Source organism: Carassius auratus, chromosome 14 (genome assembly GCF_003368295.1).
Source record: "Carassius auratus strain Wakin chromosome 14, ASM336829v1, whole genome shotgun sequence".
NCBI classification, from domain to species: Eukaryota; Metazoa; Chordata; class Actinopteri; order Cypriniformes; family Cyprinidae; genus Carassius; species Carassius auratus.
Window position 1 is genome coordinate 18,510,374 of NC_039256.1, and position 27,649 is coordinate 18,538,022.

The 27,649-nt window shown below is 39.1% G+C and overlaps 1 protein-coding gene across 1 annotated transcript in view; it reads right to left on the reverse strand.

Annotated features, from left to right (window-relative positions):
- Nucleotides 1–321: 321 nt before the first annotated feature.
- The window catches only part of LOC113113878 (catenin alpha-1-like), a 91,050-nt gene continuing 63,722 nt past the window's right edge, over nucleotides 322–27,649 (reverse strand). The window contains exons 13-18 of the mRNA XM_026280404.1: nucleotides 27,113–27,264; nucleotides 22,359–22,469; nucleotides 18,976–19,157; nucleotides 15,829–15,934; nucleotides 1,969–2,103; nucleotides 322–1,169 (exon numbers count right to left, since the gene is read on the reverse strand). Coding sequence (XP_026136189.1) covers nucleotides 879–1,169; nucleotides 1,969–2,103; nucleotides 15,829–15,934; nucleotides 18,976–19,157; nucleotides 22,359–22,469; nucleotides 27,113–27,264 — 977 coding nt within the window. The 3' untranslated portion in view covers nucleotides 322–878. The remainder of the gene's footprint in view (nucleotides 1,170–1,968; nucleotides 2,104–15,828; nucleotides 15,935–18,975; nucleotides 19,158–22,358; nucleotides 22,470–27,112; nucleotides 27,265–27,649) is intronic.

Sequence of the window (27,649 nt, forward strand, 5' to 3'; positions counted from 1 at the left end):
CTCCATTCCTCCGAATAAGAGGTGTGTTGATTCATTTAATCAGTGTCTGAGTCATGGAGGGGTGCGAGGATGGGAAGGAGTAGGAGAAGAGAGGCATAAGGCCAGTCTTTTGAACTTAAATACAGGGCTGAAAATTGAACTCGCTCGCATTTAGCTTTGCCCCCTGCTCCTTGAGATTACTGAGGGCATTATAATTGAGGGCTTTTGTTTCTAGAGTTTCACATCAATTCACTATTTTCCATGCAACATTAATTCTCATAAAGATATAAAGCATTAATATTCACCAAACCTAAAGATTATTTAACAGTTAATCAAAGGATAAAACAGAGTTATCAAAAAGTTTATTAGGCACAGCAAAATACAAAGACTTTGGTCTCGAGACTGACAGTAAATCAAAGCCCGTTTTCATTTTAGAGTTTCACACCAAAACAAGTATTGCAAGTGTTACGGTGAGTTTGCATAGGCATGGAGAATGGAAGGAAAAACAAAAATCAGACAGAAGTGGGCAATATCAAAGCCCTTAGTGTGAAATATATAAAAGTCTTCTTGTAAAATACAATTAAATGTTTTTAAAAATACACAACAGTCATCTAGAAAAGGGTGAAACGTACATATAAACTGAGGGAATGCCCAAAATTTTATGTATGCCCTACCTATCCTCAGGAAGAAATCTTGTGTAAAGATTGAGCAGATTAATGCATTCGTGTGTAAAAATATAACTTTAGCAATTTATAGACCTTAGTGCACTCAGCCACTGCTTATGGAGAAAAGAAAAAGGCATATTGGTGACTAAGGTACAGGAATGCGTTTATATGTGACTGATTTTAAGGCTCAATCTACTTCTGAAGCATAATCTACTGAATTGGGGTAAAGGCTGCTTAAATACTATCCATTGCTTTGAACTCGCTCAAGGCCTGCACAGGGTTGATGTGCTTCTTTTGAGAGGACCGCTTCACTTTGTTGGTCTGACCATCATCTTGCTTCTCACGTTTGACCAGTGGCTTTTTCTCGGGAGCTTTCATCTTCCAGGAGATGGCGGGCATGTTGAGGTTTTGCATTCCTTGGGACTTCTGGTACTTGGTGGAGGCCACATAAGAGGCCTTGACGGTGGACACCACAGAATTCATCAGATTCTTGGCCGCCTGAATCAGAGACATAGCGCTGTCCACCTGCAAGATGAGGGGAAATTGAGAGGGATCACCTTTAGAGGAGTTCACACACTTTCTACAATTAATTAGCATTTTCATGACACTTTTAGTCCTTTATGATTATTGGATATGGATTTCTCTTTTATAAAATTTGGAGATGACCAACAGATTTTAGCTTGTATATTAGAAACTAATCTTCTGAACAAATAGATTTAAAATATTATAATTAATAACCTGCAAATGTCTTCAATTTTCTAGTCGCATATATGTTCTACTGTACATTAGCACTTTTCATCTTTATAATTCATATCCATTACTGAATTTAGATTTTTTTTCACAGATTACCTTTTTCAGGTTTTCAAAGAGGTTTTCCCAAATGTATGTCCTTTAATTTAAATCAAGCTATTCTAATTAATTTACCAATATTCATCAAAATATCTGGTTGCAAATTAAAGGACATCTTTGCAGTTAAAACACTTCATAAACAATAAAAATATTGACAATACAACTGAAATCAAAGACAGTCTAAATATAAAACCATATACTGTAGATGCAACAAAGTAATTAAGATGAACACACTAAAATTAAGAAAATAGCAACTTAGTTTAAAACAAAGGCTGGGAAAAAATAAGTTGGAAATATTGAGCTGTAAAACTAAAATAGGAAAATAAATTAGCTTAGCTGCATGAGTTGTTCTTGTCATAGAGCTACGGATGGGAGAAAATAAAAGTAATTTTATTCTGCTTCACATAATTAGGTTTTCCCCCACAGAGGCACAAGACTTCTGTCCTTTTCTCCCTCTCAGTAAATGAGGACTTACCCCAGACACCACGAGCTCTCCGCCCAGATTCTGCACCTCTGCTTTGACTTTACTACAGATGTTGAGCTGATGACAGTACAGGGCTATACGCTGCAGATAGGCCAAAAGATCCTGCTTGCACGCTGAATCTGGACACTACACAGAGAGAGAGACAGAGAGAGAGACATCAGTCACTTTGTCAACTAACCATTTTTCCGCAATGATTATGGTGAAAAAAAGTTACATTTAAGCATGTTAAAATGTGTTAAATGGAGCAGAAAGTGCTACTATAAGAGTTACTGGCAGTTGAAAACACAATTAGCCAGAATATTTCAAAAATGGACATGCGAAGGGCAGGGACATGTAGAAGGGTGTGAAAGATGGGCGTTCAGATTTATTCGTGGTGCTCTGAGGCAGACTCTGTGTGGGCCTAATGACACAGAAGCACCATTTAATAAACCTGACAAGAAAACACGTTGAGACGGATGGTGAGTCAGACAAGCGTCTGTACAGAAATACTTCGACTGATATCTAAAGTGAAAAGCACGTTCAATGCGCTGGTTGTTTTGAGGATCTTTGACTGTTGCCTGCAGATACCCTAACGCTCCACAGTCACCTGTCCAGCTGCATGTGCTAGTCAAATTCAATCGGTTCCCCATTGTGGCAGGTGATCAGGCCCACCGAGGGCTCACAGCCAAACTGTCCTTATCATTTTACTAGAAGAAAAACTAAATCCTTGCGCATCCATCAGAAGAAAACAGCCTTCTATGTGCTTGCTCATAAGGAATATTTCTGAAGTATAAACACAACTACAGTTCAAGAGTCAGAATTTGCACATCTCTCACCAGTTGATCTCGAATCAACAGCTAGCTTATTACCAATTCTCAACTGCAACATTTACAAATTAAGGCTATTTGCACAGATATGTATTCAGGGTGAAAATTTGATGCTAAGTGGTAATGAGATGGAACACCAAGACTGAGTTGTTCATGGCACCCTATATAATGAAAGGTGCTGTATGTAAGATTTTGACTCATAAAAATACCATATGTTTGCAGATATTTAAGAACCATGCTAGGTTAACATACTTGTTTATCTGAAAAACAATGCTCAAGTCATTCTCCCTTGAAATGAGCGTTATGGGCTGGAATCTCGGTCTCTGTTTTGGTTTGTGAAAACATCCCACTGCCAGTTTACCCAATTGTATTTCGGCAACCCTGGGTGGCAAGTTAGTGGAAAACAGCATATTTAATATCATTTATCATGCTTGTTCCAGTTGGTGTTTTCAATCTGGCAACCTTCATGGGTGTCAAGTCTGAGAAGGAGGGGCTGGGTGAAAAACAACCCTCTCCGATATTATGAATTTGGACTGCAATACCTAGTTCAACCACTCTGTGTCAATCCTACATACATAGGAAAAATAAAACAGATTTCATATGGTCCTAAATTCAGTTTTATTTCCAAATTATGTGTTTAAAATTTCTTGACTCCTTTTTAATATTTAAATAAAATTGTATTAAATCAAAATCATACCTAATTAAAATCAAATTTTCAAATCAATTTATTAAATTGAACATATTACATGTTCGGGGCCCTATGAAATGTTTTTTTTGTTCCTCACCATTTTTTGTTAAATAATTCTGTGTTTTAGCATGTCTTATGTGAATGCATAAAACTTTTTTTCTTAAAGTAGCCTTATAATTTTGATATATTTTCAATTCAATATTTGAAATTCTGGTTATCAAATAAAGGCATAAAATATAATATTTATCTTTTAATTATTGAGAAATCGAGCAAACTTAATTTTTTGGCAAACAAAGGGGATTTACTAGTTCAAATTAAAACATGGAGGAAATGTGTGATCATTTTTTTTTTTTTATGACACTAGTTGTACTCAAATCAAGCAGTGCTCATGAAGGGAATCTCAGAGCAGTTCTGCAGATGTTGTTCATTTGTTCCTCATTTAGTGAGATGGCAGACACCGAAATCGAGTGCTTCAGTTTGTGTGTAGTAACGTTAAATGAAACCGTGTGTCTGTGCCATTCACTAACAGAGACACGCAGAACATGCAGGATACCTATTTAAATCGACTTTTGCTGCTTAATATTTTACATATACTAAACATTGCGATTTGATTTAAGTGCAATGATCTACTTTTGATTAATTCATTCAAAATGACAAATTCATCGACATTCTGCATTACACTATGAATTCCGTTTTTATGACTGGATTCCGTGATTCCATCTGTGTTTTCAGCATCACAGAAATCATAGGGCCCTACATACAGCACCTTTAAGTGGCTTTATTTAATGGCACAAAAACTAGCAATTTTCTTCAAACTTATTGTTGAACTGCTCATTTGATGGATGCAGTTGCAATGGGAAGACAACTTCTTGGGATTTAGTTTGTTGACAGTTACAGCAAATCTTTTTAGCATGCAAAAGCACAACACACACTGTCAGCAAGCTAAAGATGTTGAATTTGCATCTTTCCCTTCAAAGCACCTCGCCTGCAACCCAGAAAAAAAAAAAAGAAATTAGCCATGCTCACTAATCAATTAGTTGACTAGTCAACGGTCCTGCTCATTCCTGTGTGTAAAGCAAAGCAGTGCTGCCAGCCGACTGAACACATCAACTGGCTCCATTTACCAGTTATTGGTGAAGTAAAAAGCACAGTACTTATTTTCACCCTTAGTTTGACCATCCAATATCAATACCTCACGATGTTTCACCAGTCTCCAAGGTAACAATACTTTTTTCACACTTCACACAATGTTCAAAGAGTCTGGCCCCACATCTTAGAATTAAAATGCTCTGAACAAGCAGGACTTGAGGGTGCCTGAACAATTACACCAAGCCCGCTTTCAACCAAAGCCTTCATCTCAATAACTCTGCCCAAATGCCATAAAGCATTTGGGAAAATGTCAAATTCCTATTATTTTAAACAACCGCTAGGACTGCAGATGCATACATGAGCTGCGCAGGGCTGGAAAGACACTCACAGATGTGACATGCATAACTCTGCCACGCAAAATGCACCAATTATGATTTTATGTAAAATTCTGGTGCACGCAATTTAAGACCTCAGTATTCAGCCAAGTTAAAATAATTCTTAGTTAAATATAATGTATAAAAACTGGGCAAGAAAACCTAGAAAACGTGAAGTTCCCATGACAAAATTATGTCTGTATAAAAGAGAAATTCAAACAAGATGATCTTCCATGTCTATGTAATAAATCCAGATTACAATACCTAAGAATTCTCGGAATACCTCAATCAAAAAAACTGAAGATTAAACAAGAGTGACCTTGCTGATTTTATGTATATTGAACAGGCAAACATATTCAAACAAGTATATTTTAAACAGTTCTGTGAGCATTTTGCTAAATGAGCTCTCGGTATCCATTCATTTTAATATTTGAGGCCAGTTACTCAAAATACAAGGGTGGAATATAAAGCCAAACTTGCAGAGAGGTGCTTGTGGGAGATTCAACTGGAGATACAGCAGAACACAGAGTCTGAGTCAGGCCATCTTCACCATACTTTAATAATCATCATTCTGTCTATACACCCCACTGAGAGAGAGAAGGGCAGATAGATAGGCACAGGCTGTTAGAAACAAGAGAGCGACAGGGAGACAAAGGAAGAAGGGAGACAAGTGGGTGAAAAGAGAGTGGGATACCAAAAAATAACTGGTGAGAAACAGGAAGAGAGTGATGAAGAGGGCAACAGGCTGCTTGTCTTTAAAGACAGCGTGAGAATAAGCTGCCATTTGATCACAGTATTTTCCAGGATGTTTTGCTTGTTATAGTGTAAGATTTACATGCTGTTACTACAGCCACAACATGGAACGCTAAACTGCTTGTTTCCAAATGGTGTATAATTGTGAATTTAAATGTACATTAACAAGAAATCAAAAAAAAGAGATGAGAATTTGTATTTTTAGGTGCACACTTCCTGCTAAAATATGCTATAAACAGGCACTTTCTTGGCCCAAGGAAAAAGTCTGCTCTGTGTCTACTTTCCCTACAGTATTACAGTATTTGCTGACTCTATGACTGCAGGATACTGTAAAAACATTTGTGCCAAAGGTTGGAGGAGAGGATTACATTCACAGCAACACAAAGCAAGAATTTTCTTGCCTTTAAGGGCTTCTCACCCCTACATCTGGCGTGTTGATCCAGCAACAAGTCTGGCTATGCTGTGAGCCCCAGCAGCGCTGCTGGAATATTTAGCTGTGTAGCTCTGACTGCTTTGGCATTCACCATTTCCATTCCAGCTGGCTCAAAGCATTCTGGGATTTGTAGTAAAGATTATCCAGCTGGGCACATCATCACTCCCCAGCGAGAAGTCAGGATGTCTGGGCAGAACTTCTCCCTCTCTCCCTCCAGCTCATCATAAAGAGCCAGCAGGGGCACAGGAGTGTCCCTATTAAAGCACAAAAAGCCAGAGCGTCTGCCTCTCATCTGCTTTACTATTCCACCCATTATGTCCAGCAGTCATTAATAAAGCCCCAAATTTTTATCAATCACCGAGCTGCTTTTCTTCCTAGCGCTATAGAGCTTACTGCAGAGGAAGTCAGACAAACAGCAGAACGAGGTGGAGAAAGGGAGTGGGTAAGAGAGAGAGAGAGAGGACAGCGGAGGTGAATCAGAACAGAGCCCTGCTAAAATGAAACCTGCTAAGCATACCAATTAGAGGCTCGACTCCTGTTTGAGACAGCTCGAATTGGCCCTTTGAAAGCATCACTTGTGCATGCTCAGCTGCTGAATTCATCCAAGTTGAACAGGAAATGCAGCCTGCCTGCCTTGACCTAGACGCATGTGAATACATGATGCACGTGTCAAACAAAAGTCCTCCCAGCTATCCTCAAACATTTTCTTCCTCCACCTGCAAGCGACACATGCAGATCACATGTGGTTCTGCCAATGTGGCTGATTTGGGCACTCTGCGGTGAAGGGATGCACTAAAACTGAATTTTTTCAGTTTATTTTTTAGAGAAGTACAGTGTCCAGTAAGTACCTTATCAGGGCGGACCAAGAGCTTATTCTGCATTTATCCATCACTCCATTAAAAAGAAGCAACTACAGAGAAGAGTGTTCTCCTTAGGAAACTCATATAACCCTAGAGAACATACTGTAACATAACCTTCCATTCAACTTCAGCCTCACTTCAACCCATTAAGTTATGTACATGCAAGCACTTATGGGATATTACCATGCCTGGACACGGACTTTGGATTCTGTGCAGCAGGAGTTTCTTGGCAACTATTTTCCTTTAATGTATTAGTTCTCAGGACAGTTGATTTCCCTTTACAGGAATTATTAAAATAATAACAATAATAATATTTTGCTCATATATACCGGCTAATAATGTGTTAAAGTATTGAGCTGCCTTTAAAGTGCACTGCATTTCTAATATGACAATGAGTTTATCAAGTAAAGTGTTGAGGCACTTTTAGTACCTTAATTACACAAGGTGGTAGAAATGGTGTTGCCATTATGTTTCTATCACATGCGTCAGAAAGAGGGGAACTAATGCTACTGAACTGACCTAGATAAACTCAAATGCATACTACAGAATTTATGAAGCTGGGAAAGACGCTAAATGTTAACAACAATATAGCTACCTTAAAAACATTTCCCTTTGACTGCTTTTCATAGAATCTTTAAAAATGGGATCTAAATGGGGTTTAACCCTCTTGAGTCAATTAACGCGAATACGCATTTTGGGGCATCTTCTGATAACACCGAAAATAACTTACATGACACTTTCAGTTTTAATTGTACAGATAAGAGCAACGCAATAGAATCTGTAAAGGGTCTACTTGTATTTGTATAGAAGGATAATAAACTTTGTGCATTTATAAAATAAAGAAAACAAACAGGGTGCACTGTCTGCAGCCTCGGTCGGCGGTGATCTTAATTTAGAAATGCGTCATTGAAATGAACTGTAACTAAGCAAATACTCAGACATGAGATATCTATTGAAAGCTTGACATGTCTACTTTTAAACTAAGCAAGTGCTACTGAAAACAAATATTCTGTGATAAAGTAATCCAAGGTTGAACTAGGTCTAAGTATAATCTCTAACTGCTATAGTGAGCAACTTTCACTCTTCCACATGAAAATGGCAATCTCTCTCTCTCTCTGCAAATGTGTACATTATTGTGTAAATACCATGTTGTCCTCTGGCATGGAGGCTGCAACAGAGTTCAATTCAAAAAATGCATAAACTATACCCTGAGAAAACCATTTAAAACAATAAAAACAATGGGGCAGCCACTATCTGGACTGATGAGCAGAAGAGAATGCAGGTGTTGGAAAATCTAACATTTCACACCTCGACGTTAAAAATATCCTGCTATAAAAGTGAGTAGGAAGGTCAGGCCGCATCATAGAAAATGTCATCCGGCCTGCTGAATTCCATTCTAAATGGGCGACGGTAGTAGAACAGCATGAGCAGGGTTCTGACCTTTCTCAACACATCAGGGAGGAGAAATGCCAGTTTCCCATATTCACTGACATAGCAGCATTTTAATATAGAGCAGCCCTGATTATAAATGAAGCTTTATGGGTAATGCATTCTTTTGTGGGTTATGCCCACTAAAGCCCGAGGAGATATTGATACGCTGCTTGCGGCACACCTCTCAAGAGGGGATGGAATGAGGTGTTTTCTCTCTCTACTAAACAGAGCAGATGACATATGGAGGTGATTAGAGCAGTGATGAAATCGTTATGCCCACCCATAGGACTTCTGCGTGAGAATTTCTATGATATGATTACCTGGTGTTCATATGTGGTGTCCCAAACCACAGAAAGAGTTACTAATTGTTACTGATAGACATTAAGCCAGCATCTGAAATTTAAAGAGGGACACGCTAATCACATTTAACACACTTCTAAATGACTTAATTTTCACTTCCAAATTAAAGACAGTTATCTTGGCTTTAAACAAAACCTTTACCAAATGTAAAAAAGTCGGTCAATCTGAAGATTAAAAAAAAAAAAAAAAAATCAAGTGGGAAAAAAGGGGGAAAGTTGCAAGAAATCTTAGCAAATCTCCAGAGGTTAAAAAACATCTCAGAGTGGGCTGCAAAAAATAGAAGAAATGTATGAGTAAATCTCCAGAAGCAAAAAAACAGGCACAGAAACACACACATCTGCCACAAAACTCCTTTAGTCCATCTGAAGAACTGAATCTTTATAAAAAAAAAAAAAAGAAAACAGTCTGCAATACGCAAACTTCATCTTCTATAAACATCTGCTGGAGACAGTTTGAGAACAGCGCAGGTGGAGATTTGACAAACTGACTGTGACCCTTCGAAGAAAAGTTTCTGGACCGCAAACTTGATCTCCCCACATCTCTCGGGTGTGAACTCATTCTAGATTGTTTTTACTGGCTGTGCAAGCTCCATGCTGAAATACTGATCTGGGAGAAGTGGTGGATGCAACAGCAAAAAAAACAAATATCCTTCAAAGATTCCACACACACACACAAACAAAAAAAAAAACATTCTACGGAGGCAAAATATGATGGCCAGGGAATTCAGCCCACTCAGTCATCAGTATTCAACATACAATCTGGAAATGGCAAAGCACCCAAGGCAATCGAAGGTTCATTTTAAAAGCACCTGTTAATATCAAAGTCATTTTTTACCAAGATAAAAGATTCATCTGTAGTTTCTTTAATAGAGAGAACTCTAATGCACTTTGAAAGAGGAACGTCCCTTCATGTGGCTAATGTGTTTTATATTGCGTTTAAATGGTCTGGCGGTGCACTTTTTTTTTTTTTTAACTGCTAAATAGAAAGCCATCATGGACCATGATAATCAATCAAGTGGCATTTGAAACAGACTGATGATCTTGCTCATATCCATCCAATTACCCAAAGGGGGAAAAAATAAAGAAATAATATTTGCAATTGCTAATTCTATCTCGGTCTCATAAAATCCTGATCTAGGATCAGAGAGAAGACTTGTAAACTCACTCATGATGAAAGTGGACAGAAACATCAAACTAAAATTAAGATTTCTGATAAAATACAATTTTTCTGACAAAAAAGCCTCCAACACGCCTGCCAAATAGAGACAACCAATTCCCTAACAATTATACATAGGACTGCCTGCTCCAAAGCATAATTACAAGCACCTATTTCACCCATCTTATAACTGAGACCATTAAACGATTTCCACATTTCACCAAATTACAAATGCTACAATGAAATTTAGTACGGTGATATTTTTACTAAAGTCCTTTTGACTAAAGGTAACTAGAAAAAATTAAGGATATATTCCAAACATGGTGATGTCTTGAAATACAGCTCACTAAACTGCTAAAGCTTATTTAAAAAAATAAAAAGAGATTCTGAACTGACAGACAGATCTACTTCAGGTTGTTAAGGTTAGATGGATAACGCCTACACACTACAATTGTTAAATGGTGCCATGGAACTGGACAGCGATCAAAACAACATACAAGGCACTGAAGGGCTTTTTTGTTCTCGAGCCATGCAACTATTTATTTGATCTCTGGGTCACTGTACTGCTTGAAAAATGAACTTTCTTCCAAGTCTTTTTCAGCAGACTGAAAGAGTGTGATGGACAACTTTTCCTGTACGTCTGGTTGGTTTGATGTTGCATCAACTTTCACACAACTGAACAAACAGTGCTCACTGGGACACTCGAATAGAGTTTTGAAATCTTTTTAACTTATGGATTTATTTTTCTCTCTATACTACTTTCATTTTTTTTTTAAAAGTGTCTGAATTAATCGTTGCATCATTCAGGGTTGTTACAGTAAGGAAATCACCGTGGAGGCATGGGCATTGCCTCTTTTCCTCGTTTTTCTTTTAAATAGCTTGTAAAAGTGGCATGCACATTTTACTTTCACTTTCAAATAGAGGCAATTCAGCATAAAGCAATTGTTTGTTTGAATTTCCCCTTTTCCTCGCTTTTTAATAGCTTGCAAAAGTGCTGAATTAGTGTCAAGTCAGTATCAATTGATTGAATTCAACAACAAAATATAACAAACTCACTTTAGCCTATATATAAAACATAGAACTTTTAACCAAAAAATACACCATGATATAGAGCAGGCTATGCCTAATATGCCTAGCAATAACTTAAAGTAATAAGTATAAATGTATAATATATAAACAAATAATAAACATAGAACACAAACGTATCACTCCCAGATAATGAAAGTGCTTTGTTTATCAGTTGTAATTGTATTTTTCCCCTTTATTAATTTATATTTGCTTGTATGTTTTAAAGGCCATATTTACTTTTAATTCTTAACAATAATAAATTATATACTCATTAATATAACATTATTATAATTATTTTAATAAGTAGCCTGCTTATTAAATCTAATAATAATGCAGAAAAATTGATATAATCGTGATGCATCATGATATCAAATTGAGCTTAATCATTGACATGATAATCGTAATCGAATTGTGAATTCACACCCCTAAGTTTTTCCACCGCAATCCTTCAGTTTCACAGGATAGTATTTTTATTTTTTTTTTTACCAATGAGCTCTCCACGACTCTGAGATCACAGAATAAATGTTTTAGAAAGATTTTAGATACAAATTTGCTAAAGAATCACAAACTGGCTGAAGAGAACTGACTGAGCAATTCATTCACAAACCAAAAACTATGGCTTACAATCAAGTTTTATTGTACACGAGCAGATAAATATTTTACAGAGAAAATTACTTCCATCCTTTGTGTGTAAATTTTTTTGGGGATTACCAGTACTGTGGGAAGCCTTGATTCACTATCTAAATGATGAGCTCCACCTTTTTTTAAAGGAATTTAAGGAAATGTTTTAGCTACCTTAAAGGGGGGGTGAAATGCTATTTCATGCATACAGAGTTTTTTTACACTGTTAAAGAGTTGGATTCCCATGCTAAACAAGGAAAAAGTTAAAAAAATTAAGTTGTACGTTTGAAGGAGTATTTTTGTTCCAAAAATACTCCTTCCGGTTTGTCACAAGTTTCGGAAAGTTTTTTCCGAGTATGGCTCTGTGTGACGTTAGATGGAGCGGAATTTCCTTATATGGGTCCTAAGGGCACGTCTGCCGGAAGAGCGCGCTGTGTTGTTAACTTAGCTATCTGCGCACAAGCACATCAAGTAAACTTTGTACACCTTTAAAAAAAAAAAAAAAAAAAAAAAGACGCTCCGCCCACACGTCACGCCTCCAGCCGCTCGTGGTTTTCCGTAAAAAATTGGCACAGACTATTTTTCTCTTATAAATATAATAAAACTAAAGACTTTTTGGAGATATGAAGGATGCAGTACTACTCTATAGGTTCTCAAGATTAACAGGAGATTGAGTGAAAATGAGCATTTCAACCCCCCCACCTAATGATTCACACGTAGAAAACAGTTGCGTCAAAATTCATTTGGTATTCCAACTGTGAATTTAGAGCTGCTACAACACAGAAGCTAAATACTTAAAACAGCATAATTCAGTTTAGGAACATAATTGTTTTTTTTGGGTTTTTTTTTGACTTTGTATTAATACCTCTAAATGAAAATGTCTGCAATTCATACTTCATGTCTAAAATAAGATTTAATTACCCAATTCAAATATTTCAAACCCTGCTAAATAGTATGTTGTTATGCCATAAAACCAGGACTCTCAACCAGGCTGGTGAGCATCATATAAGTCACCAACCCTTGAAGTGCTGAGCTGAGAATGTGGGATCGCATCTTGATTTTTTTTTTTTTTTGGCTCTTCTACTGTAGAGAAGGAAATTTACAGGCCTGTCACCAATAAGCAGCTAGAGGCCAGAACTGGGATTAATCCAACCTGTGGTGGTGCCTATGGATCACCATAAATCTCCCCTGATTGAATGTAAATTGAAAAACCATGCATGTTGGTATACATCACTGGCATAAAGCACGTGCTGCCCCCCACAGGTCTGCCTCACTAAAATATGCAATCCTAGTATTCCAAGATTGTATACGTGTGTGCCAGTTTCATGCCTTTATGTGCATGCATGTAGGGCACAATATTTATGGGCAGTGTGGTGGCTCACACATTTGGATTATTAATCTTAATTACACTGCATTATTAGCTCAGCACGGTGCTCACACAAAATCCCCATAAGTTGCCCCTGCAGATTCTGCTAGTAAATTCTTAATAAACTGCATTGCAGACCTTTGTGTGGCAATAACCTAAATCCTGCATTCTCAACATCCATGCACTACACTCATTTCTTTAAAATTTAATCGATCTCTGTTACAGCCATTTAACTGATTATTAAACATGTCTGAACATTTCTGGCAGCATCTGCGATGATCCAAAAACATCTACTTACAACAGCTAGATGTTGTGAGATAGATTCAGAAGGTCTGATTCTCAGACAAGACGCACCACCCGCTGATTCTTAAAGGCCTCTCTATACTCATCAACGAACACCCACAGTATCCGCTTCAGTACCGCTGTCTTTTTTGCATCCTTGGTTGGCCTCCAGATGCAGAGGAGTATGTTTTGTCACATCCTCATTTTGATTAGTTAGGTTTAAGTAGTCGAGCTTCCCGCTAGAACACATTTGTGAAGAGTTATGCAATACAATCTATGCTTTCAACATTGTTTGTTTCCCAAATCTTATTTCCCCCATTCTGCATCATCTTGTTTACCTGTGCAAGATTTCTAAAGAATGCTGTTTTTGGCATATTCAACTTTCACTGATATTTTTGGCCCCATCAACACATGGCAGCTCTGTTGTGGTGTCTATTGGCAATTTCAGATGTAACAAAAGTACATGACATGACAAACTAGACGAGCAGTCAGGAGTGATGCTATAGCCCACCGCTGTGTATTCTGTGGCAGGGCTTTGAAATGACAAAGAGAGCAAGGAGGACAGAGAGTAGGGGGAGGAGTGTCACGATTATTTGCTTTCCATCCCTCCGCAGGCTCTTCTGAATCTGACGATTCATCCTTCTGTATAAGAAACTGCTTCCCTTTGTTCATTTTTCGGCAGTTAGCCTCTGGCAGCCTCGACTGCACAAGAAGGTGTGAGGAGCAGTCTAAATATAGTTTGGCATAAACATATAAAAGAAAAAAGAAAGCCGCCACCTGGTAATTATGCTGCTAATTAAAGACGAATCACACTTAATGGATTCAGGTCTCACTTGGGGCTTTCCATCCCTCATTCCTTTCCCTTTTTCTTCACCTACTGCCCTCAATTCCACTATTTGTAGGCATGACAAGAGGAGGAGGGACCAATCAGGATTGAGCTGGGATGGATGTCAGGAGTTGCTCACACCCGTTTAAAAAAACAGGGGTCGCACTAGAACAGACATCTCCTCCCACAACCAATGCAATTGCTAATGCATATAGCACTCACCAGGCATACAAAATGAATTTTGCTAAGTCCTAAAAATGAATAAAAACTGTTTTTGAGACAGGTGTAGAGAGAGATATTCACAAATATGCAATGATAATCAATATATACATATACACACATATATAAACAAGAATAATAATAATAATAATAATAAAAACAAATTGTAAATCATGACCAGTGAAATCTCATAACGCCTGTCTTTGGCACATGTCGTCAAGTTCATTTTAAACCCATCCTACATACCAATCAATCCCATTACTCAACAAATTGGCAGGTTCAGTATAATGGACACCGTTTACAAAATGCATTTTCATTCATGTGCCAGTTTGTGCAGATAAGCAAACACAATCCACAGACACACACAAGCACCTGCATAGTACCCATCTGTTTTCTGCAGGGGACATCATTGTATTCACAGCACTGAATAAGCAACATCAAAGACTTTGCAGGACGCGGCTGTCTATGAAAGCTTTCACCGTCTCTGAACTGGACATTTAGTATTCCTCTCCAATTGGGTCGGCATAGGTAACATTACTACAGACTTGAAAAGTGGAGCTGCCTCACGTCGGATCAAAGTGCAATCTAAATAAAATATCAAATGTGCAGAGCTTCGATTTGCATGAAGGCTGCTTATTATGCAAGTTTATCTTAAAGGAATCATTTTGAAAGCACTCTGCAGATGTTCACAGGCACGGCTAATTAACAGCCATAACCATGCGGCAAATAGGATAACGCGGTGTATCTTTACATTCCCTCCCTGGGTGCTGCACTGCGCTGCATGGGCAAAACGTGCTTGCAAATGCATGAACTCAAGAAATTAACATCTAGCGTGACCCTGCGCTTCACAAGTTCTCGCTGCTAACCCTTCAGCTTAACGCAGTTCAAAGTGTAAAAATGTCTTGTATTTCCTAAAAACACACTACGAGTGCTAGTGACACATCAAACTGGTAGTCTGCATGCTGCACGGTGATGTTAGCACAACGTGACATTCTTTTAATTAAAATGACAAACTGAGAGGAGAGGCCTTCGTGGAGGGATGAGTGATGGGTGATGATTCTGCCATGCAAAACCCCCTTCCCGAGCGCACAATATCACTTTCACCAATGCTGAAAAGGAAAAAAAAAACTCAAAGAACCCCTTGCAGCACATAAGCCAGTTTGATGTTTACTGGAAATGTTCCCATATTATTTTCACGAAGCCTGTGAACCTGTCATTGTCACTCAGCTTCAAAAATAAGATGATCTTTCCAGGAAAATAAGCGTTGGACTAAAGGGATTGGATTTACAGACCCCCAGCGCCTTATTTTGCATCATGGTCTCCGTCATTTCTCGAATTTTCAAAAGGTGCTGGGAAAAAGCCAGCGATAGGAGTTGGCTGGGAGATAAATTATGCACTGTTGCATTTCACTGGAGTGCTTCATTAGGATTAAAATTCTTAAATGAAAAACAAGAGCATGGATAATTCAACAAAAGATGATATTTTTTTTTCCCTGCAAAACAGACTTGAGTTCAACTTACTTGATCCGCAATAGCACGGCCCAGCTTGTCCATTCTTGATCCGGCTTCGGCAATCTTCTTCGCAGCACTAATCACATCAGAGGCGTTTTTGAGTGGTCCTTTACCCCTGGGGGAAAAACAGCAGGTTCATTCACAGTTACTGTTTTGTGTGCAGTATTATGTGACATGCTATGGGTATGTGCGAGCATGGATGATACATGTCAAAACATCAACACGTTTAACAGATAAGAATGGCTGCTCATACTGACAAGGTTGATAAAAAAAAAAAAACAGGCTCTTGTTTCACAGCTTCACACTCACAGGAACAGCACAGCGTGAACAGAGCTTTTTTTGGGCAAGACGAGATCAATTTGCTTCCAATTGATTAATCTCATTAAGGAGGAACATCCCTCTCCAACACGCTTCCATTCACTAGTAGCTTGAAGACTTTGAGGGGGGTACGAATGAACGAGATATGTATAGACAGACAGATGGCATGAGCTAGCAGCAGCTCTCATCCACTTCTGTGATGTCTGGTCAGCTTCCTGGGGTCAATGCCACTTCAGTTCATTTAATAGTTCTGGCCTCATCCATTCCAGGCCCCCCACCCCCACAGCTCCCCGGTTACGATCAGGCCAGCCATTTGCCAGTTCTGTGTGCCCACAAGGGACTGCGGGGCACAGTTGGCAAGTGGCGCAACCTGGATTCAAAGCTGCTCTCTTCAGGCTAAACTGAACAATCCAACCCACAACAGATGGAATTTTGTGTTTTTGCTCTTCCTCTACACTCACCCCTCCCTCTTACTCTCTCTCTCTCTTTCGGTGCCGTTCAGAAAGGGGACTCCTGGCAGCACTGCATCTATCAAAGCAGTCACAGGAATTCACTAGAGACACCATCTCAAAAAGAAAATGCACCCCATAAAGAGCGACCAACACATCTAACATTCTGAAACACAAAAGGACAGGTTATTTTGATGTTGCTTTGGTGGTGGTCCACCTACATCCTGCCCTAGGTGAGTGTGTGGCCACTACAAAGTGACTGTCATGCAAGGGTGACTTCATCTCACTTGAAAATCCCACACTCAGATATGCAAATCTGATTGAGTGCCCATGAATTAGCCACTGATACTGGTTCCAGATGGGGGTAGTGCAATTTTGCGTGTGTGTGTGTCATATAACTGCTCAAGCACTGGACCACAGCATGCACAGACAGGTGGCTCCAAAATATGTGACACGAATCCAGGCGACACATGCTTTATTCATGAGCTGAAAGGGACATAAGCAGAATTGGTGGCAAGCCGCTTCTCTGCAGATATTGAGGCTGGATAAAGGCTCCCGAAATCAATTTCCTCTTTATAGTATTAACCTTCATGGGACTGTGTACCCATCCAAGGGCGAGGGACAATAATTTGGGCGTGGGCTGAATTAACTTGCCGAGACCTTCACTCAGCTGCACATTTCTGCAGGTGACACATCAGCACCAATTGCCATTTTTCATGCAAATGCCATCAAATCTGTGCAACCACACTGACAGATGTACTGCAGCCTTGTTGCTTTTTTACTCGAGACAATGACAGATTACTGGGGGCCTTCAACAAGAGGGTATGAGTGTCACCTTCAATGAAATCAATACCATTAAACCCAATACCTGCCTAAAACACAAATCAGCTGACAGATACATCATGTTTAGGGCACTAATGAAAATAGTTGATGAACATTTTAATGAACATAATAAATATATGTTATTAAGAAATGAAACTTTTGATAAGGCAAATCTCTGTTATAGCACAGAAAGCATTTGTGAACCAAAAATAAGTGTTACTTTACCATATTTTGGGGACAATTGTTTATACAAAAGTGAGCAAAACCTGACAAATTCTCCAAAACCTCCCTTTGGGGACACCCTAAAACTGATATAAAAAAAGTTTTTTTTTATATTGTAAGAAGGGGTAGGGATAGTATTGCTTACATAAAAACAACAGAAGTCTATGTAATATCCCCATTTAGGTGTGTGCGTGTGTATAGTTTGCATTCACCTTGTTTATTTGTTATATATAGTAAAATTATTATAAGTGTAGACTTTAAGTGTAAACTTAGTGTGCACAATACAGGTGTGTGGTGTGTGTGTGTGTGTGTATGTATACACACACACACACACAAAACACAATATTATTTTAAGAAATGAATTGTGGTAAACAAAAATGGACATCAGTATTCATGTGTTCACTGCACTGGGGAGGAATGGAGAGTTGTTCCTGAACAGGAGGAAGCAGCAAACAAAGCTGCTTTTCCCCTATTCTTGAGATAAGGCTGAGTGACAGCCAACCTACAGTCATTACTGTGTGTGCAAAATTGGCGAACAGTGTCCTCAGCATGATCCACTTTAAAAAGGGGTCCTGGTTAGCATAGGCAGTGTAAAGCGATAGTCCAAGACATTTTCCATCTCTGTCTCTCTCGCTCACACACAGACACCGTGTCCTCTGGGAGAGCAGATGGCAGTCACTCTCAGGTGTGCGGCCCATGAGCGTGCTCTGTCACACCTAAAATGGCCTTAGCCCTGATATCCCTCAGCATACAGGGGAGGAAATCAAGTGACCTTTTCTTGCGCCAGCATCTCCTGCCCTTTCTTGTTTTTTAGAGGCTGAAAGATTTTGTTCCCTTTCGAACCCTTTCTTCTGGGATCACGCATGATGGAAAGACAATGAGGCAAGCAAATGAGGCAGGTAAAAAAACCCATGAAAAAAAATCCACAGCTCATTTGCTTCCACTGAGAAGGGAAAAAGGTTCCATGAGATGGAACTGAGTGCTTGTCTCCGTTAATATTAGACCTTACTAATTGATGGCCGATTTAGGTAAATGACAGGGGAAATTAGGTATATATATATATATATATATATATATATATAAAAACAGATTTCACCAGTCTCTCTTTCAATAATCGAAAAGATTTCCCTCTAAAAAGGTTTGTGCACATTTAATTGCCAATGCAAACTTATGGCAAACCAATATAAAGCTGAAGCACTGAGCCGGGACGTAGTGAAACCGGAGCAGTAGTGCTTGCCCAGAGAGGTCTATTGAGTTAAGTCTAAAATAGAAGGGTGGGTGTGTGTGTGTGTGTGTGTGTAGTCTTTGAAAGGCATTCAAGCAAGGAAGAGGCGTTTGAGCTCACCTGGTGAAGTCTGTCATCTCCATCATGATCATGCACATTTGCTTGGCCAAAACGATGATGTCATTTCCGCTGTCATCCCACTTGGATACCTCGGCGTCCAGCTTGCTCTTCTCCTCCTGGAAACTGGCCACCTGCTCGGCAATCTTCGCCTTCTGCTCCTGGGGTAGCTGAGCCATGATGGCCTGCCAATTCCACAGAGAATCTCACATATAACAAACCGTTCATAAATCTGCTCAAGATACGCTGATCTATGACTGTTAATGAGGTAAAGAGATGACAAAGGATATGCAATTAAAAAAGAAAATTGATGTTCAATCCCCCCCCTTCCTGCTTCTTTCTTCGCTTCTCTCTTACACCTTCCTTTGTCCTTCTCTCGCTCTCTCTCTTTCTCCCTCTCATTTCTTGCATGACCGGCCCAGCCCAAGCGAGCAGGAGCGATTTTACAGCTTTGGCTGGTGGCGTATGGGCTATGAAACATTCCTCTAATTCTGTAAAAGGTTCACAACCTTTCAGAACTATGCTGAGCAATGCTTTCTGCAGCCTCAATAGCCCTACAAAACGCGAATGAGAAGGCCAGTTGAATATGTGCCACTGCATTCAGCACATCAAAGATGAACAGAAAATTAGCTTTATTGTTTTTTTTCAAGTAACACACATGCCAACTGTAATGCAACCTTGATAGGAACAAGGGCATTTTTGGATCGATGAGGCGTCGCGCTCAATCCCAACCGTCAAAACTCAGTGGTCAGATACATATTTTCTGTTCAAAAGTTATGGGGGCAGCACAACCGTTTTCAACATTAATAAGAAATTATCCTTAAACACTAGGGGTGTAACGGTACGCAAAAATCACGGTTCGGTACGTACCTTGGTTTTAAAGTCACGGTTCGGTTCATTTTCGGTACAGTAAGGGAAAGAAATGCAAACATTAAACTGCAGGTTGTTTATTACTATAAACTTTAACAAGTTGTTTACACTTTTTTTTATACTTTTTAATAAAATGAATAATAAAATATAATTTATAATAAAAAAAAGAATAAGAAATAAAATACTGCTGCAAAGTTCTCCACTAAATAAAATACTCTCAGTCTCAAACCAATATCATATAATAAAATAATGAAAAATATAAATAAATAACTATGATTACAGTGCAGCATTACCAATCCCAGCTTGTTGGCCTGCACATATTTAAAATATATAACTTTTCCAAAGTGTAATGTGCAGCATCAACAGTTTCAGTTTTTAGACCTGCTCAGATTTCGTTATTGCGTTGGACCGATTGGAATTAAGACAAGAGCCTGGTCTGTCGGCGCTTCGCCGGTCTCCCTCTAGGTCACCTACAGTAGCAGCAGCGCGCCAGTCACAATTCTGGTGTGTAAAGACACAGAAAATGCACACAGCAGAAACTCACGCTACGCAGCCAGTGTGTCACCGGCCTTAGAATCAGCTGCAGGGCGGGATTTGCGCTGAATGCGGAGACTTTCGCCACTTAATATGTTCGTTTGGAAACACGAAAATGTACCTATGTTCCCCAAACAAAATATTGCATTCGGTCATTCGCTACACACGTGCACCGTACCGAAAGCCCTGTACCGAAACGGTCCGGTAAGAATACACGTACCGTTACACCCCTATTAAACACCAATTCAGAATATTACTATTATTTCTGAGTTGTTGGAGTAATGGCTGCTGAAAATTCAGCTGTGGCATCATAGGAATAAATTACATGTTAAAAGTATTAAAAAGAAATATATAAAAATAAGTTGTTTTATGTTCATTATGTAATTTTACAATATTTCTGTTTTTACTGTATTTTATCAAATGAATTCAGCCTTGGTGAGCATTTAAAAAAAAAAAAACTGCCCCAAACACAGTAGTGTATACAAAAAAGTTTTAGTTTACGCATATCAATGTACGAGTGTCTAAAATTATTTGTCGCTGATATATGCTGCGTCACACCTGGTTAGGACATGCCGAACATTGATTGATTAAAAAGAAAACAAAAACTGTTTTAATTGTAAAACCTTTGACAAGTTCTCACAAAGAATTGACATTTTCAGCCTCATAAATCAAATTTTCTCTTTAAATCTGGAGCACCTGCACACACGTGGCACACATCAGTGCATTAACTTAGTGACTGGGATTCCCACTGGAGCTGGGGACTAAATCAAAAGCCCCTGGGGAGGTGGAACAGGAGGCTGGACAGTGATTACATACTTATATAAATCACATTCTCACTCAAGCACAACCTCCACTGCCCTGTTTTCTACAACTCTAAACAAAAATACTTCTCGCTTCCCCAGCAACAAGGTTCAGTGGAAAATATAAGTCTTCTGCAGTGGTTTTATCTTTAACAACAGCTTTCTGTTCAAGTCTTGAGCTCTTAAAGTCTTCTGCCATCCCCTAGACGATTAGAGCGGAATTTATTTTTTATTTTTCATCAACATGCTCACTTCACTATAAAAAAGTAGGGTGAGAGGTCTGTAATTATATTCGTGCAAGCTTGGGGAACAAAGAATAAGCGGATGGCACAGCGGATGTAAATATGAATAGATGACAGCCTTACACGACCAGGAACAATTCTTATTGACAAAAAAAATCTCACATTTTAAAATCAATTAAAAAAATAAAAAAAAAACTTGGGCCACATATTGCTTTTCATTTGTGCTGTCACACAAGGAACTCTGAACAAGTGCGCACAGGAAAAGTTAGCACTCTTACTAACAAGATCCCCAAAAACAACTTGGTTCCTGTTGCCTCTCTCTCACAATGCTGAATTTAAAAAGGAAAACAGGATGCCAATCATCGGCAGTGTCTACCATCCCCACAGCTGTGGACTAGAGAATATATTTAAACTAATAACAAAATAATAATAAAAAAATATATTCACTGTTCCTTCCAGCTATGTAGGGATGGATTTTCATAATTATTACCAAGGCAACAGAGGAGGATGTGAAGAGAGAGGGGAGGACTGGAGGTAGAGAGGGGGCGAGGTTTGATGTCTGTTTCGCTGGTGGCAACATCAGGAGCGCTGTTGACACGAAATCAGTACAGAATAGTTTCTATGCTATTGGAGCTCAACAGTGAAGCAAAGGTGGATTTGGCCGTGATGCTGCACATCTGACCTGTGAATAGAGTGTTTAGCACCTCACAACGCTGTCTACTGTCTTGAAATAGACTGTGATAAAGTTTTATTATAGAAGCATTGAAAAAGATGGAAATTACTACGTCCCTGGACAGATTCCATACAAATATCCACAAAGGAACCTTACAGTCTTGTAATCGTAGGATCGAGTTGAACACCTTTTGACATCCCTTAGGGGCACCATAAACAGGCCGAACATAAAACCAAAGCGGTGGAGTACAAAAGCCCCAACTCTCACCCGTGCGCTCTGTCCGGCGATGAGCTGATCATCTTCTGTCTGCACGCTGGTCCTGCTACGAGAATCAAAGTCTTCCGTCTCAAAGTCAGAGTCATCCAGTTCCTCTGGGGTCTGTGGGGGATATAATAGAATATAGAAAAGCATTAGCAAACTCAAGTCACTTCAGGACTGCAGCAAAAGCTTAGGGCCCTGATATACTCACAGCAAAGTTATTTTTCATTGGGTTAAAAAGTAGCATGAAATACCTTTGTCTACTGTTCTACCAATGGCTTGGTATACTGTTAGCAAATAGTGATGACATCTGGTATTTAAATGAGCTAGTAAATTTTTGCTATGCGCTTTGCTATCCTTGTCTGGAAAGTTTGCTTAGATAAGTTGTTTCAAATTCTTTAAAACCCTTCTCATCTTTGGAACACAAATTAAGTTTGATGAATTTTGAGAGGTCTCTGACTCTCCCATAGACAGCAAAGATCATATCATGATCTAGGCTCAGAAATGTAGCAAGAACATTGTTAAAATAATCCATGTGACATCAGTGGTTAAACTGTAATTTTACGGAGCTACGAGAATACTTGGTGCGTAAAGAAAACAAAAATAATATATTCAATTAATCTCCTCCGCATTACCCTATAGTGCCATTTTAGAGCGTATGTACACTGATACATTGTTTACATTCAGATCAAACAATGTATCCACGTACGAAGCTGCTGACACAGAACAGCATACGTTATTTAAATATATAATGCACTCCAAAATGGTGCAACAGGGTGATGTAGAGGCGACGAATTGTTGAATATTATTTGTTTTCTTTGCGCACAAAAAGTATTTTTAGCCTTGTAAAATTATGGTTGAACCACTGATGTCACATGGATTTTAACGATGTCCTTGCTAGGTTTCTGAGCCTCGATCATGTTAGGATCCTTGCGGTCTATGAGAGGGTCAGAGAGCTCTCAGAATTCAAAGATATCTTAATATCTTGTTCAGAAGATGAACGAAGGTCTTACAGGTTTGTAACAAAATGTGGGCGAGTAATTAATGACAATTTTCATTTTGGGGGGAAATTGTCCTTTTAAGTGATCAGAGCAGTTTTTAACATTGCTATGTGGTTTCAAGGTCCATTTCTAATAATATTCTATTCCCTGGATAGGTCAGAGTACTTCCTTCAATGCAGCAAAAAGTGATGTGTTTAAAAGTGATGAAGTTTAAAACTTGGCCTAAGTAATTTTAATAAGCTCCAACCTCAAATTATAATAATGATAATAGTGATACTTTCCTTAGCAAGCACTCTAAGCATAAATAACCTACCTATACATTTTAAGCAAAAATGTACTGGCAGAAGTTTTAGCAGTGAAATGTTTCTACTGGTCTGCTGTAAAGAGAAACGGAATGATCCGGATGCACCAATGCAGCGGTTAAACCCCATTTTCCCTGTATTGAACTGAACTAAATATCTTTCTCTCTAATCCCTGCACTGAATGCCAAACATGCCTTTTATAACTCTACTGCTCTATTAGTATTCACTTGCGAGCAGAGGGACCTGTTTGCAGAGGGAAAAGGTGGAGAATGGGGAGGGGTGGCACGATGGGAAGAGCCCTCACTGACAAGAAAACGCATTTCAGCTTGATAGGAGAAAGGACGAGATGTGAGAAGATACGGATGTATTTCGCCAGTGCTGCAAGTTGTGCTTATCCGACTGTCTGTACAATCCATTTATGAGGAGATTTTGACTGGCTCACAATGCATCTGCTCCAATAATAGACACCTCAAGCATCTCAAAACTCTGCCTGCTGAAGATGACATCAAAACAACATACACCCAAACAAACCCAGTCAAGATGTGGACGATACTTTAGAAGTGCCCAGGCTCATCTCATACCAGTGTTTTGGCTGTATCTAGAGATTCAGACTGTTGTAAAAATTTGGATTTTAGAGTAACGGCGCTAAAATCTCAAATTAAAACTTGTCGCTTGCAGGGTTGTGAGTATGCTTTCAAATACATTTCCCTCAGTTGAACTTTATTCTATTTTGATCAAATAAATGCAATAACACTTTTTTCATAGGGGAGGACCCTCTAGCGGCTGTAGATGGTATAGTTTTTTCTTGGTTCTAAATAAATGCGACTTATAATCCAGTGCGACTTGTATATATATGGGGTGTAACGATACGCGTATTCGTATTGAACCGTTTGTGTTCCAAAAAACATAGGCCCTATAGAGAACCAATTGAGTAAAAACACTCAATATAAAGTTATAGAGTTCCGTATAAAAAGTTACATCTTTGTATTTGTTCATAACTACTACAACAATATAACATTTTCATTTCAAGGTGCTGTTTTTGTTTTATACAGTATGCTGCTAACAAAACACCACAGAAGATGGGTAAAGAATAGCTCCATCATTGTTCAATGTAAAAAAAAAAAAAAAAAAAAAACATACTTTGTTAGTTTTAATAATTTTTTTTTACAAATCAAGGAAATTTATCTGCCAATTTTTTCATTTTGCTGTATCTAAAACGTACCGAACCGTGACACCAGTGTATCGTATCGAACCGTGAATTTTGTGAGCCGTTACACCCCTAATATATATGTATATATATAATAACATTAAACACATTAACGTTGTCAATCATCTTATTATAACACTCCATTTCCAAGAATGCATTAGCTCTCTTGAAATTCATTTCGTAAATTCCTCAATTCAACTTCCTGTGGGATGCCACCCATTAAGTTTACATTCCAACCAATAAACTACAAAAGGAAGCCAATTCTGGGAATTCTAAATTTTGCACAACCCCAGTCGCAAGTGTATGGCCACTGTGTGCCGAGTGATGGAACCACAGACAGCTCAAAAATATCTACCTTGCCATCCAAGAAAATGCATCACATCTATAAACTAGGGCGGTTAGTGAGCAGGCATTTGAATAAACAGTCTAAGATGCCTGAAGCAGTGTAGGTAAGGTGAGGTGCCTTTGCAGGCTACAGTAACCGCTCAGCAGCTATGAGGATCTGTGCTACGGAAGGGCCATTAGTACCAGTGTCATCCCCTCAACAGAGTCTTCGAGGGCTGCCTGCCTGTCAAATATTAGGTGACGGCCGGCCGGCAAGGACTATGAGTGCAGTACTTACTGAGGTTAAAGACTCTGTCCATCTTAAGTAGCCTAAGCCACACACTTGTCTCTTCCGATCGAGGATTTCCTGTGCAGCGGAGATGTTGATGCCCACTGGGCACTAGTGTTGGCTGATTGGCTAGCGCTCAAGCTCTGTCTAAACGTATGAGCTTGACAAGGCATGCGTGTGGAGGGAAGCAACTCGAAAGTCTAACATGAAAGTCCTTTTTTTTTTTTTTTTGCTATCTCAATGTCTGCAGGATGTATTAAAACAGTGGTCTCTAACAAACCCCAGCGATCGCCAGACCTTTGGGCAGTTTACTTATCGGTTCGGACGAGTCGTCTCAGAACAAGGGCCCTGAAGCGTTTAAAAATACTATACAGTTGGAAAGGAACAAAACAAGATAGCAAAGATCACGCCTCTCCTTTCGACCCAATCCAGGCATAAAGCATTTCAGCATCAGGGCATGTTCAACACTCGTGTTAAACCAACAGCAAACAAATAGATCCTGTCTGCCAAAAGGCATTTTGTTGTAACCATTGAATCAATCTAGATAACTAGAGAAGGATGTCTGGAATGGAAAATGAATGAGGCCCTACAGCTCTCCTAGGATTTGAAAAATAAAGGGGAAAATACTAATTAAATCCCCTTTCAAAAAAAATCTATTGCATATTATACTGCAAATAAAGCGTAAAGGATCCCTGATCTAATTTGTGTTTATTCTAATTTAAACCCGCTGTTATTAAGTGAACATTTTGGAACAAGTTAGATAGTTTCTTCTGCATCAACCAGTTAGCAGGAAAGAAATGTCGCGATCATAATCAATATATAATCAAATATATGAGTGTGTGTGTGTGCAGCCCAATTCCTGGAGGCCTTTTAACCGAATGTTATTCTGGCTTCATTATCCGGGTCGTGACCGCACTATTTGCTTTAACTAAAGGCGCTAATACATTCCAACACACTTCCTCACAAGCCAATTATTCAAATTCAGTGTACATTATCTTCGCAATTAATTGAAAACTCGTTAGTCTGGAACTACGAAAGACTATATTTGTCTCAATTAATGCCTTTAACCTAGTTGTTCCGGTGAAGTGGAGTTAACGGTCTGTCCGTTTCCCTGCGCAGCAAGAGCGGACTATTGTCTGCTTATTGTCAGACTGTTAGCTAACGCTTCACTGCAAGCTAGCAACCATCTGTCCAATGTTACATTTCAGCTCAGGGAAAGACCATTAACCCTCAGACAACTACAGCTCTGGTAATAGTGCACATGGAGAGGGAAATCTGTTCAATTAGGTTACCATTTGCCCAAAACAAATTCACAATTAGTTTCTAATAAAGGCGCCACATACATGCACACCAGGCTTCGGGGTTTTTTCCCTCTCTCACGCACACCACTAATTAACCCTTCCCTCTTCTTCCAACGTGTTTTGATAAACTTAATTGGTGCTTTTTTTTTGTAATGTTAATCTGCCCTTTTGTTTTATGATAAACAACCGCTTACATGTTCTGCCTACTACCTAACAAGTGTTTCAAGTGAGAATGAAAGCAGTACAGGGGTCAAAATGACCTGAGGATGAGAACTTTTATAGGCAAACATTATACAATTTGGAAGATAATCTTTTTTCCATTTTAAGGTTTCTGCTCACCCTGATCATAAGCACAGCCTTCCTGATGTCCCTCACACCATCGTATACCAGACGCGAGGCATCAATGAACTCGTTCTCATCCACTGGCTGACCTGGGTTGGCACTGAGAGCCTCCACGGCTGCCTCTATCTGCTCGGTGAAACGTGGCATCACTGTAAATACACACAGAAAGGACAGACAGCAAGGTCAGAAACACAGCAAACCAAGAGGGGAAAGAAAAGTTGAGCTGAAAGTACAATTCAATCAAGACATTGCGTCTGTAGAAATATATCATTCAAACTTGAATTGAATCAACCCCAACCCCACCCCCCCCCTCCAAATCGAACTTGGAACGCCTGAAAAAAGTTGAGTAATAGCAGAAATTCACGATGGATGTGTTGCTGGGTTTTAATGACTGCTCAAGGCAACTTTTAATCAGGCTTTACTTGACTGGGAGAACGGCAGATGAGTACACTTAATCCAGAGGCACCCTTAAATGAATCTATCACAAGACAGGTGGCAGCAATACCTTCAAAGCCACACATTTTGAGGGCCGTT